The sequence below is a fragment of the Ornithorhynchus anatinus genome, chromosome 16 (genome assembly GCF_004115215.2).
Source record: "Ornithorhynchus anatinus isolate Pmale09 chromosome 16, mOrnAna1.pri.v4, whole genome shotgun sequence".
NCBI classification, from domain to species: domain Eukaryota; kingdom Metazoa; phylum Chordata; class Mammalia; order Monotremata; family Ornithorhynchidae; genus Ornithorhynchus; species Ornithorhynchus anatinus.
The window spans coordinates 431,392-445,184 of record NC_041743.1 but is presented as its reverse complement, the minus strand read 5'-3'; the positions used below and the strand labels follow the sequence as shown (position 1 = coordinate 445,184).

The window sequence follows — 13,793 nt, the reverse complement described above, 5'->3', positions numbered from 1 at the left end:
CCGGGGCGGGGGGTGGGGGGTGGCGCAGCCCAGGGACGCCTGTCCCAACTCCCAGCCGGTCCGCAGAGCCCTGGCGCGGAAAAGGTTCGGCCGCGGGCCGCCGGGCGGAAGCGGGGCGGACAGACGGCTGGAGGAGCGCTTTTGCGAGATGTCCAGCCCCCGGGCTTCCCAAGCCAAACGAGACCGGGCGCGGGAACAAGCCCGTCGGCTTCCCTTTGATACGGGAGCCTGCAGGCACTACGGAGGCACCCCCTGAACTTGCTAGGCCTCAGTTTCCCCTGCTGGAGTACGGTCTAAGAGTCAGCTCCAGCAGAAACCAGTAGAAACCACATCGGGCGTGTGGCAGCGTGCGCCCGCCGGAGCCCGAATGGCACGAGGGCAGGGCAAGGGCAGCGCAGAAATGACATCGGAGTTCTTTTCCCTGGGCCAAAGCCCATCTAGTCGTAGGGCGGCCTGGCCCGCAGGACCGAAGCCAGATGGGGCCAAAGGGAGCTGTGGTGCGGGAACGGTGGGCATCGCCGGAGGGAGGCCACGGGCTCGCCGTGGGGGGCGACGGAGAGGCAGGAGGGGAGCTCGGCCTCACCCTTGAGCCCCTTCCTCATACCTCTGACCCCCGGGAGAGATTCTCTGCAAATATAGAATGACCGCTTAGCATGTGGGATCAGGTTCTGTTTACGAGAAATGTTGCCAACCGCCGGCCGGGAGGCAGGATAACAAACGGAATACCGGGTCCAGCGAGTACCTACTCTGTGCAGACTGCTGTTTTGGGTGCCTACTGTGTGGAGAGGGCTGTTCTGGGCACCAACTATGTGCAGAGAGTTGAACTGAGCTCTTGTGAGGATACAGTGGAATTAGTAGCTTTGGTTCCTACTCCCAAAAAGCTTATAGCCCAGTATCCCCCTTTATAACCAACTGCCTACCTCTCTCTCCACCTTCAAAACCCTCCTAAAATCAAGAAGCCTCCCCTAACTAGGACCCCATTTTTCCTATCTACCCTGCTCTCACCGTCGGTTATGCAATTAATTCTGTACTCCTTAAAAACACGTTGAAAGTCACCCCAGCTCCCCAACCCTTGTGTAAATATCCTTATACTCTACTATTTCCCCTATCTGTAATTTTTTTTGAAGTCTGCCTCCCCTTGTAGACTGCAAACTCCTTGTGGGCATCGTTCACGGTTACCTACTCTGTTATATTGTATTTTCCCATATGCTTAGAACAGGGATCTGCACACAGCAAGTGCTCAAAAAATGCTACTGATTGACTCTTGGTTTATTCTATTTTTACTTAGTTGCTATAGTTTTCTGTTTTTCCCTTGTTCCCATTGTATCTATTCAATCTTCTCCTATTAGATTGCAGACTTTTAAAGGTCGGAGCCTAGTGTTTTACATTATTGGATGCTCCCTGGTACTCAGTACAGTTCTCTGTAGCCACCCACTTCTAGCCCATATCCTGCCTCTGGCCTGGAATGCCCTCCCTCCTCATACCTGACAGAAAATTACCCTCCCAACCTTGAAAGCCTTATTGAAGGTACATCTCCTCCAAGAGGTCTTCCCCAACTAAGCCCCCCCTTCTCCTCTTCTCCCACTCCCTTCTGCAGTGTCCTGACTTGCTCCCTTTATTCATCCCCTGTCTCAGTCCCACAGCACTTATGTACATATCTGTAATTAATTTATTTCTATTAATGTCTGTTTTCCCCTCTGGACTGTAAGCCTATTATGGTCAGGGAATGTGTTTATTGTTGTACTGTCCTCTCCCAAGCGCTTAGTACTGGGTTCTGCTCACAGCAAGCACTCAGTAAAGACGACTGACTGCTTTGCACACAGTAGTTGCCCAGTAAGTGCTGATGAGTGAATTCGTTTCCCGGTCCGTTCTCCCCATCTCTCGGGTCAGAGCAATACTGGCGAGGAGGCCAGGAGGGGGCTGCAGCTCCCGGAAGGAAGGGGGTCGGGGGAGGGGCGGGATGGACCTAACTCCCTCTCCCTCCGGGTGCCCTCTCCTCCGGGAGGTCGGGCTTCCTGCTCCATCCCCTTCTCCCGTGACCGGCCTCGCTTTCCCCAGGAGGATGTTTCCCGCTATGAGAGTGAAGATCACAGGCCTGGACCCTCACCAGCAGTACTACATAGCCATGGACATCGTCCCTGTGGACAGCAAGCGATACAGGTGCCGGGGGCGGGGGGCAGGGGCCTGGGGGAGGCGGGGCTGGAGAGCAGGACGAGGCCCTGGGGGAGGGAAGGGGCGGGCCTGAGGGAAAGCGACGAAGGGGAGTCGGGGCTCGGAAAAGTAAAGGTTTGAGCGGGTCCCTCTGAGTCTTCGTTCAGGAGATGGGGCGGGTTTGGCTGGCGGGTGGAGTTGAGGTGAGGCGGGGGGCAGAACCAGGGGCGGAGGGCTCGACCCGCCCCGGGTCGAGGAGAGGATTGACCGGGCGACCCTCGCCGAGAGGCGCAGACCCATTCCCTGGGCAGACCAGCTTCCACGAAGAGGTTTTGTCCCTAAATCCGCAGCTCTCCTCAGGGGCCGCCCGGCCCAGGCTCCTGATGAGGGAACCGTTAACAAGCAACTTGGGTCTGGGGGTTTCCGATCAGGCGGGGCAGGGTTTGGAGCCGAACAGAGGAGATGTTTCCTATTAGGAAAAGTGTCCCGGGAGCGGTCCGGTTTGCATTTCGAAGGTGAAAGGTTGCAGTAAAGCCCCATAACCCAACTTTGCCCATGTGGGCTCAGGATGTGGGCGGCGGGGGAGGGGTGGGCACTCGGAGTGGCTGACCCGGGGAGACGCTTACCTTACCTTCCACCCCCTCCTCCTCTCCTACCCTCCCCCTGCCCCGCCCCCCCGCCCCGGCAGGTATGTGTATCACAGCTCTAAGTGGATGGTTGCCGGGAACGCGGACTCCCCGGTCCCCCCGCGGGTTTACATCCACCCTGACTCCCTGGCATCCGGAGACACGTGGATGAGGCAGGTGGTCAGTTTCGACAAGCTCAAACTGACCAACAATGAGCTGGATGACCAAGGACACGTGAGTCACGGATCCCGAGTTGGGCGCCCCCGCCCCCTCCCCCTCGGCCCCGTCCTCCACCCTCGGTTCTCGGTCGGATCGTAGTCGGTGGAGGGGTCGGGCCGGCTGCCGGGCTGGGGTCTGGGGGTCAGAGCTGGCCCGGTCCGGTCTGTTCAGACGCCCCTCGGAGCCCGGGCGGCGGCAGGGTCGCTCGGGCCGAACTCTTGGCCACAGTGACCGCGGGGTCGCCTTGTGGCCACGGTCCGGGGGCTCTGCCCCGCCTGTCCGCTCTCCCCCTGAGCACATCAGACAGCCTGCCTCCCTTTAGCCCCCGGCTCTGGGGTCCTGGGCGGCGTCCCCAGGGTGGATGGGAGGGTGGGGGACTCGGGGAGGGCTGTGACACTACCCCCCGTCCCCCCGTGCTCCTCCCTCAACCCCAGATCATCCTGCACTCTATGCACAAGTACCAGCCCCGAGTACACGTGATCCGGAAGGATTTCAGCAGCGATCTCTCTCCCACCAAGCCGGTCCCGGTGGGCGACGGGGTGAAAACCTTCAACTTTCCCGAAACGGTCTTCACCACGGTCACGGCCTATCAGAACCAGCAGGTGAGGTCCCGCCCCCTGGCCCGGAGCCCACTGGCTCTGCCTGAGGAAGGGAAGGAGGGAGGAACCTGCTCGGCTCCCCTCCGGTCTTTCGTTTGGGGCAAGGGAATGGATGAGGAGGGCGGGACACTCCCTGAGTCCCCCCCACCCTCCCCGGCCCACGTCCGCTCCGGACCTCCTTCCTTCTGAACAGTAATAACTCCGACCTCCGGTGGGGTAGAACACTCTGGTCTCCCGAGGCGCTTCCGGGTCAGTGATCCCGGTCACCCTCTTAGCAGCCCTGAGATCCAAGCATTATCCTCCAGCCTTCCCAGACTAGGAGCCTTCAGCCCAGAGAGGTTCAATGTGTTGCCCCAGGTACCACAGCAGCCCAGTGGCAGAACTGGCACTAGAACCCCACTCTCCCTCCAGGTTGTACTCCTCCAGGGGCTTAGTACAGTGCTCTGCACATAGTAAGCACTCAGTAAATACCATAGATGATGATGATTCTCTGATGGGCAACTGAGTGGACATTGTAGGGCTGTTAATCATCCACCTGGAAATATGGAATGGGGTGTCGAGGAGGAGGACTGGCCTGTCCTGATGTTACTAGTGGACACAGTGTCCTGGCCTGCATGGACCTGGGTCTGACACAAGCTGGTTGTGTGCAGGGCACTATGCGAGCACTGATTGTGGAGAGGGTGCTATGCCGGGTGCTGGCTGAGAACAGGGCACTGTGCCAGATCCTTGCCAGTCCTCTCCTGGACACACCCCCTCTACTCCCTGATTGGAAGCAGCAGCCCTGGGCTTGATTTGTGCAGGCTGGCAATTCAGTTTAGCCTTTGATCAGTCAGTTAATAATCAATCAATCATATTTATTGAGTGCTTACTGTGTGCAGAGCACTGTATTAAGTGCTTGGGAGAGTACAATATTACAGAGACGGTAGACATGTTCTGTGCCCACAGCAAGCTTAGGGTCTAGAAGTGGGAGACGGACAGTAATATAAATTACTATTAATAAATAACAAGAAGAATGAATACTTCTGTGGGACTTAGAACGAGGTGAACAGAGGCTACAAATCCAAATGGAAGGGCAACACAGAAGGGGGTGAGAGAAGAGGAAACGAGAGCAGCTGAAGCCCGTGGAACAGAAAGTGTCTGATTCTTCCCTTCCTCACATGGAAGGGATTTCCAGAGAGTTCCAGAGGTCAGGGCGGGGGGTGAGTGGAAAAATAAGAAAGGAAGCCTAGGCTGCTGCCATTCATCAATAATATTTACTGAGCATCCACTGTGTGCAAAGAACTACTTTAAGCACTTGGGAGAGTACATGGAGTTAGTTAACTCAATCCCTGTCCTAATTACAGTCAAGTTGGGGACACAGACCCTGAAACCATTTACATAGAGGAGGAAGAAGCAGCTATGTAGATCGCAGGTGTTTAAATAATAGGGTGTGAAAGTTGATATGTACAGAAATGTTACGAGTGCCCAAATGTGGAGTTGGCACAGAAGGGCTGAGATGGGTGTGGAAGACCCCAACCTGGGGAAGGGGAAGATGTTTGGGGTTGATGTCCTCTGCGTGGGCTTGGATGAGACCGGGACTCCCCGGGAAGGAAGCTTAGGAAGGAGGCTCAGGAAGGAGTTCTGTGATGAAAGCCCACTTGAGGTGGATGGTGAAGGGAAAGGAAAGCAGGATAGCAGCAAACATGGCTCCAACAAGGCAGAACTCTCAAGGATGGCTGGGACCACAGGCTCCAGGTTCTGAGGCAGAGGAAGGGGCCTGGGAAGCAGCTCCTTTGGGGGGGTGGGGGGTCTGAGACCTTGGAGGGTTGGGGGGAGTGAATCAATTGGAGAAGATTGGTAGTAGTGGATTTCATGGGCAGTAGGTCTCTGTGGGTAGAGTTGTCCAATGGGTAATGGGTTTCTGTGGGTAGTGTTGTCCCAAGGCAGTGGGTCCCAGGGACAGGGGGATCCCCTTGATTGCTGTAGATTAGGGGCCCCTGTCTGCACTGTAGTACCTCATTTCTCAAGCAATTTGCCCAGCCTCCTTTTTTGGGGGGATCAGAGGGTAATGAAATCAGTGAGTCATTCAGGCCTGGAAATATTTGAAGAACACAGACCCAGCCCAGACCAGACCAGAGACTGGGAGCTGGCGGCAGTCTGTCCACGGGTGCGAGTCTTGGCTGGGGTGGCTTGCTGACGCTCAGCTGGAAAAGGAACAGCTCGTGTTTCTTGGCAACAACCCCCTCTAACCCCCCAGCCTACAGCAGGGTGTCAGAACAGCACTTAGCTGTGCCCAAACAGGCCGGCAGGAAGAGAGGAGATTGGTCAGGTCTTTGGACCAGCCAGCCTAAAGCAGGGCTTACCTTGGCCTGATTGGCTTTGGTGTTCACCTTTGCTGTTATCGGTGAGCTGCTGGGGCTGTGCTGGGAGGGTGGGGCTGGGACTGGGGAGCAGGGATGTATTTTCCCCTGGGAAACAGTCATGCGGGTGTCCAGAATCTGGCTCTCTAGGACAAGATCTTCTTACAGACTGGGGTCACTATGAGCAGACTCTGCTCTCACTGCCCAGCTGGGAACACCATTGGGAGAGCCAGGGCAGGGGGTGAATGGGAGGCGGTCTTGGGGGTGTTTCAAGAATGTTCGGGGGCTGCCCAGTGAGCGTTTGGAGAGGTGCACGGGAAGAATACTAAAGCCCAGTGGCAGGGGGAGCCCATGCAAGGGACAGGGAATGTGTCTAGGAACTCTGTTGCATTGTAATCTCCCAAGTGCTTAGTACAGAGCTGTGCACACAGTAAGTGCTCAATAAATACCAATGACAGGTAGATTGAGTTAAAGGTAACAGAGGAGTGAAACCCCAGGCCCGAGGTCAGGTGGAAATACAGCCCCTCAGGGAGCTCTAATGGGAGGAGTCCTGCGGGGGAGAGAGGCAGGTCCAGAATCTGGGCGGTGTGTGGGGGAGGCTTGGAGCAGGGACATTAGGTTGTGGCTAGGAGGTCTTTGCTTGTCTATGTGGACCTGTGGACCCAGACCCGAGCAGGCCAGGTGGTGAGGATGAGTTGGACCTGGAGCCGACTCAGCCCAAACCGGGAGTCGTCAGAGTACTTGTCAGCTCTGTCTGCACTGCCTCTGCCCACAGCTGGTTGGCTCTGTCAGTCCACTCTGCCTTGACCCAAGACTCCAGAGCCTTTGCCCCTGGCCCAGTCCAAATCCCCTGATGCCTGGCCTGGCACTGTCCTCAGGCCCACTGAGGGGATTTGTCTAGTATAGCCAGTGAAGGAGGAGAAAAGAAAATGCCGATCCCCAGGCTGGGGATCAGGGGATTTGGGAACCTGCACTCGAGCCTAGAACACTGACCGGGATCTTTTCCTTCTCCAGATCACCCGACTGAAAATAGACCGAAACCCCTTTGCCAAAGGATTCAGAGATTCTGGACGGAACAGGTATGATGGTCAGGGGTCGGGGTGGGAGAGTGGGGGTGGACTTCCTGTCCTGCGCCAAACTCAGTGGGAAGCATGGGTCAGTGCCTACTGAGGATCTGGGGCTAGGGGGCTCCTCCCTCCAGTTTTTTTTTTCATAGCCTAAGAGTTTGCCCCCTTGGCACAGTCCTTCCTTGGCTGATGGCTGTGGACTTTTGTTGAGCCCCAGCTTTCTGCATTTTCATGATTTTTCCATCATTATCATTGATAGTATTTTTTGAGCATTGACTCTGTGTCAAGCAACGTACATTGAGCTGGGACACCTACAAAATAATCAGATTGGATGCAGTCCCTCATCCTTATGGGGCTCAAAAGGAAGAAGAGAGGGAACTCTCTTCCCATTTTACAAATGAGGGAACTGAAGACCAGAGAGGTGAAGTGACCTGCCTGAAGTCACTCAGCAGGCCAAGACCAGAGCTGGGACTAGAACTTACATCTCCTGACTCTCTACCCCAGGCTCTGAGCACTAAACCTCCCATGAGAACCAATGACAAACAATAATAAGAGCAAATGAAAGGCAGAACAGTCCATACCCAGAAAGATTTGAAAGAAAGGAAGGTGGAGTTCTGTGCTGTTAGAGTTGGAGATGTATTTTGGCTGACCAGACCACAGGGTTGGCCTGGAGGACAGTGCTTATGGCCCTCAGAGGTCTAGTGTGGGGAGGAAGGAGGAGAGGAGAAAACTTAGAAGACACTTGGAGCAATGAAAGACTTAGAAGTTCAGTGAACTAAGGCTCAAACCATCATTCAGAAAAAGGAAAAACACTCAGTGTAGGGGGAACGCACAAGCATGTATATCCTTGGTCCTTTTGATTGGTCTCCTAAGTGATAGACTTCCCAGGGCCCTACTGAGGCCAATCCCATTCTACCCTCATCCTCCCTCTCTCCCATGGGACTGAACTGTGGACTTGGTTCAGATACCTTTTTTAAAAAAATAGGTATTAAGTGCTTATTGTGTTCCAGGCACAGTATTAAGTGCTGGAGTAGATACAAGCTAATCAGGTTGGACACAGTCTTTGTCCCATGTGGGGCTCAAGATCTTAATCCCCATTTTGCAGATGAGGTAACTGAGGCAAAGGGAAGTTAAGTGATTTGCTTAAGGTCAACCAGCAGACAGGTGGCAGAGCTGGTATTAGAACCCAGGCCCTCTGATTCCCAGGCCCATGGTTCTTCCTCTAGGCCACACTGCCTCTCACCCTAACCACTGTTCCAGAGGAGGGGAGGGGACTCTCCAGTCTGCATAGACAAGGCCCTGAATCAGGATCCATCAGGATGACCGTCAAAAAGGGCTGTAAGGGTAGCGGATAATGGGCAGTGGGTGCTAGCCAGTGGGCCTGACTGAGGAGAGCATCATCGAGGCCTCAGCCTTGTGCTAGGTGAGCCAAAAGCTGAATGGCGGAAAAAGGGGCCGGTGTGCAGAGTTCCCTTGGTAGAGGGAGGAGTCAGACCCTCACGACCACCTTCCCACTGGTCTGCAGACACCGGGTGGGGGCGCCGAAGCTTCGCCATCCATTCTCTGCTCGGGCAGGGGAGGCTGGGGGGCTAGACCCCTCCTGACTGAAGTGGGGACAGCTTCTTAGGCCCGGGGCCACGGTGGCCTCCAGGCTGCATCTGGAAGTGGTCACTGACCGGGCGTATGGGGGGGTGGTGTCCGACCAGGCTGTCTGCCCCTGCGGGGACTCAGTCCTGGCCAGGTTTCCCTGTTGCCTTGGCCAGGCCAGGAATCACATCCAAAAACAACACAAGGACAGAGGAGTGGGGCGCGGGAGCGGCCTGCAAACTGAGCAGCCGGGGGTGGGGGTGGGGGAGGTGTCTGCCTCTCCTGTAGCCTCTGCCCTTCCCCCCTATAATCTCCCAGTCTTGTAACCTCTCTCTCTCCTACCCCCTCGCCCCCCACCCGCTGGGGCTGTGCCCACAGTCGGGCATAGAATGTTGCCCCACCCGGTTCTCACCTGCCACGAGGCCTCACGGATGGTTCCTCCCCAGCAGCCGCTGCCATCTAACCTCTGGTGGACTTGGGAGGGAGGTTCAGGCCCCGGTCAGTGCAGAGAAAGGGACCAGGGTGGATCCAGCCCCGGATGAGGGGGCAGGAGTCTGGAGGAGACTCTCCCGCTGATGCAGTTGATGACGAGACCTTTGTGGAACCCCACCGGTGTGGGACCTCTGGCGGCTGAGTGAGCTGAGATGGGTGGGGGGACGGGGGAAGGAGGAGGAGAGAGCAGCAGCACGGCCCTGTGGGGCCCTGTGGGGCCCGGCCTCCGGGGCTAGCCTTTCCCGGATTTCCCCCGGTCGTTAGTCCCATTTTTCCAGGCTGACGTGCACACGCTTTCTCTCTCTGCTGGTTCCTGGCTCCCTGCCCACCCTCCCTCCTGTGTCCCTGGCGGGGGCGGCTCCAGCCAGCGGGTTGGTCTGCCGATCCCGCCCGAGCTGGGCCCCCCGGCCCTCAGCCCCCACTCGGCCGGATCCTGCTCTCTCCTGTGGGGAGCGGCCCGCTCTCCTCCCATCGACCAGCCCCTGGCCCAGCCCCTCCCCTGCAGGGCTGGCGATGGCTCTGTTGTCCCTGGCTCGCTCCCAGCGGTGTAGTCACCCCACCCGGGCAGGGGCCTGCGCCGTGGCGGCGGCTGAACTGGCGCAGGGAAACGGGGCCCCGGGGCCCCAGGGTCCAGCTTCGGGAGTGGCCGGGGGATGAGACCTATGGATGGGGGGAGGGGTGGAGGGCTTGAATTCCAGCCCCGTGGCCCTGGACATTGAAAAGTCCCCCGGTCTCTGACTGAGGGGAGAACTCTGATGTGGAAATGTTCCCAGCAGTTCCCAAATCCGCCAGACTCTTTTCCGATCCCCCTCCTCCCTCACCCTTCCCTCCTCCTCTTCTCTCCCCCCTCTCCTTCTCCCTGCCTCCATCCCCATACCGTGAGGCCCCAGAAAGACTTCCTGGTGAAGGGGTAGTGAGGTGGCCATTCGAGGTCTGACCAGATCTGACATGCTCTGGAGTCGGACATGCTCTCTGGAGATCTGGTCCCCTTCTCCCCTCCCTCCTCTTTCTCTTCCCCCCCCTCCTCTGTGCCTTCCTTCTTTCCCTCCTCCACCCCCTCTTCTGTGCTCTCCTTCCCCACATCCCCAGCCGTCAGCCAGCCCCAGTCGCTGCGGCCACGGCCCGCGGAGACCGTGCTGTGTTCCTAGCCAGTGAACTCGGCATCCAGGCGGGATGACGGTCCCTACTGCTTCCTCCTGACGGCTTAACAGCTAATAAACACCCGGGGAGAGCCCAGCTTTCCTCTCCACACTGTCTCCCCGTGCCTGGGGCATTCCTAGCCCGTGAGGAAATTCTGGCAAAAGAAGGGGGAGTCACTGAGGACAGTTCCAGCCCACAGAACCAGTCATACCTCACCTGGAGAAGACCAGAGTCTCGACTGGAATACTGGCCCGGTGGTCAGGGACTACCAAAGCTCTGCTTTGCAAATGCATGGCCCTTTGGAGGGAGAGTGTGCTTTCTCTTGGGAAGAAAGGAGCAGCATGCTTTAGTGGATATAGAGCACAAGCCTGGGAGTCAAAAGAACCTGGATTCTAATCCTGGCTCCCCCACTTGTCTGTTGCGTGATCTTGGGCAAGTCACTTAACTTCTCTGTGCCTCAGATACCTTATCTGTAGAATGGGGATTAAGACTGTGAGCCCCTAGTGGGACATAGACTGTGTCCAACCAGATTAGTTTCTATCTACCCTAGAGCTTAGTACAGTGCCTGGCACATAGTAAGTGCTTAACAAATACCCTTAAAAAAAAGAGAGAGCCGGACCACTGTGCCTCCTCCTTCCTGCCTTGTCCCCTTTACCCCACTTCCCTGCCCTGGCCTCTGGATTGAGTTTAAGTAGCACTTACTCATTCAATTGTATTTATTGAACACTTACTGTGTGAAGAGCATTGGGCACCTACTGAGTACGGTACTGAACTGAACTGAATGCTTGGAAGAGTACAATAGAGTCAGCAGACATGATCTCTGCCCTCAAGGAGTTTACAACCTGGTTGGGGAGGACACAAAAATAAATAGCAGCTGCGAGAAGCAGTGAATTTGTAGCTGTGCAAAGGCTTAAGTAATGAGAGACTTAAGATGATATGGACAGAAGAGTTATGGGGCGTGTGGGTGGGAAAGGTTGTGAGTAAATGAGTTCTGAGGTGGCAGTGAGGAGACAGAGGGAAGGGCGATTAGAAGGCAACTGGGGAAGGCCCCCTGGAGCAGATTTCATTTTATCAGGGCTCTGAAGAAGGAAGGGGACAGTGGTGGTCTGCTGGATGAGAAGTGGGAGGGAGCTGGAGGGAGTTGGAGGGAATTACAAGCAGGGAGAAGGCCAGGGGCAGCATGGCCTAGTGGATAAATCATGAGCCTACGGGTCAGGACCGAAGTTGTAATCCCTGCTCCACCACTTATCTGCTCTGTGGCTTTGGGCAAATGACTATACTTCTCTGTGCCTCAGTCACCTCATTTGTAAAATTGGGATTAAGACTGAGCTCCCCATGGGACATGGATAGTATCCAACCTGATTAGCTTGTAATAATAATAATAATAATGACATTTGTTAAGTATTTACTATGTGCCAAGCACTGTTCTAAGCACTGGGGTAGATACAAGGTATTGAGGTTGCCCCACGTGGGGCTCCCAGTCTTAGTCCCCATTTTATAGATGAGATAACTGAGGCACAGAGAAGTTAAGTGACTTGCCCAAAGTCACACAGCTGATAAGTGGTGGAGCCGGGATTAGTACCCACGACCTCTGACTTCCAAGCCTGTGCTCTTCCGTACCCACAACCTCCAACTTGCAAGCCACGCTTCTTCCGTATCTACCCCATTGCTTATTACAGTGCCTGGCACATAGTAAGCACTTAATAAATAGCATTTTTTAGAAATGAGCAAGAGGTTAGCAGTGGAAGAGATGAAAATGAGTTAAAGTGAGTAGGTGGGCTTGAGATAAGCAGAGAGTGAGAGCTGGGGTGTAGTGGGAGAAGAGCGAGGATAAGTAGGAGTGTGAGTGCTGATGGACTGTAAGCTTATCGTCTGGACTGTAAACTCACTGTGGGCAGGGAATGTGTCTATCAGCTCTGTTATACTGTACTCTCCCAAGCATTTAGTTCAGTGTTCTGCACACAGTAAGCGCTCAATAAATATGATTGATGGACTGCCTTAAAGCCGATGATGTTTAGGAGGTTTCCTTTGATGCAGAGAAGAATGGGTAGCCATTTGAGGTTTTTGAGGTGAGGGGAGATGTGCAGAATCACATTTTAGAAAGGTGATCCGGGCAGTAGAGTGAAGTATAGACTGGAGAGGGGCGAGAGTAGGCGTTGGTCAGTCAGCAAGGAGGCTGATGCAGTAGGGAAGGTATGGTTATGACAAGTCCTGAATCAGAGTGGAGGCTATTTGGATGGAAAAGAAGGGGAAGGTTCTGGAAATATTGCAAAGGAAGAAATGTCAGAATTTGGTGACAGACTGAATATGGGGGTTGAAAAAAGGGAGGACAACTGAGGACAATGCTAAGTGACAGGTTTGAGAGACACTAGATCCTCCCTCCTGGCCAGGTCTCTGGGCCTCCTTTGCTTATTAGGGCCCTCCCCTACTCTCCCTCATTTAAAACAACAATAACAACAACAATAATAATAATGTGTCTGTTAAATGCTTATTATGTGCCAAGCACTGTACTAAGCTGTGGGGTAGATATAAGATAATCAAATCCCACATGGGGTTCACAGTCTAAGTGGGGAACAGTTATTGAAATCTCACTTTGTAGCTGGGGAAACTGAGGCACAGAGAAGTTAAGTGACTTGCCCAAGGTCACCTGATGTAAGTGGTGGAGCTGGAATTAGAACCCAGGTCCTCTGACTCCCAGGCCTGTGTTCTTTATTTTAATGGCATTTGCTAAGCACTTATTATGTGCCAGGGATTGTACAAAGTGCTGGAGTAGATACAAGCTAATCAGGTTGGATTTAGTCCATGTCCCACATGGGGCTCAGTTTTAATCCCCATTTTACAAATGAGGTAACTGAGGCACAGAGGAGTTAAGTGACTTGCCAAAGGTCACACAACAGACAAGTGGTGAAATAGGTATTAGAACTCAGGTCCTCTGACTACCAGGCCTGAGAGCTTTCTGTTAGGATATTCCCCCTGTTCCTCCCTGTCCTTCCTCCCCACTCAGCACTCTGAGTGGATACCTGACCCCCATCCTCACTGGGCCTCCCTCTCACTCCCAGGACCGGGTTGGAGGCCATCATGGAAACCTATGCCTTCTGGAGGCCCCCTGTGCGCACCCTGACCTTCGAAGACTTCACCACCATGCAGAAGCAACAAGGTGAGCCAGCAGAGAGTCAGGGGAGGTGAAGCAAGAGCGGGGCACAGTCCAGGGGGTTCCGCTGGCGTCTAGAGGGTCCAGAAGCTGTGGTGATGACATCACTCTGGGAGGCAGGAAGGAATCATCTTCCCATTGGTTTCTGTAGGGATCCTGGCCCGCTCTGGCCTGGCAGAGCAGGGCTCTGCCCAGTTTGGATCACTGGTGGTTTGGTGAGTCCTCCCCCAAGGACTCATCCGGTGACCCTGGTCCACCTACCCTTTTCAGCTACTGGGAGTCCACCAACCCTGGGGAGCCCTTCTTCCCTGGTCTCCTTTCCCAGCTTCCCTCGACCTCTCAGCCCTCTGCTCTCCAGCCTCACCTTGTTCCTCTGTCCCCGGTCTCCTGCTTCCCAGTCATCTTCCCCCTCACCCCACATC

General features: G+C 55.1%; 1 protein-coding gene across 1 annotated transcript in view; it reads left to right on the top strand.

Moving 5' to 3' along the window:
• The window catches only part of TBX15 (T-box transcription factor 15), a 38,369-nt gene that overhangs the window by 21,529 nt on the left and 3,047 nt on the right, over positions 1 to 13,793 (top strand). The window contains exons 3-7 of the mRNA XM_029081488.1: positions 2,059 to 2,160; positions 2,840 to 3,011; positions 3,431 to 3,598; positions 6,949 to 7,013; positions 13,280 to 13,377. Of these exons, the coding sequence (XP_028937321.1) occupies positions 2,059 to 2,160; positions 2,840 to 3,011; positions 3,431 to 3,598; positions 6,949 to 7,013; positions 13,280 to 13,377 (605 nt within the window). The remainder of the gene's footprint in view (positions 1 to 2,058; positions 2,161 to 2,839; positions 3,012 to 3,430; positions 3,599 to 6,948; positions 7,014 to 13,279; positions 13,378 to 13,793) is intronic.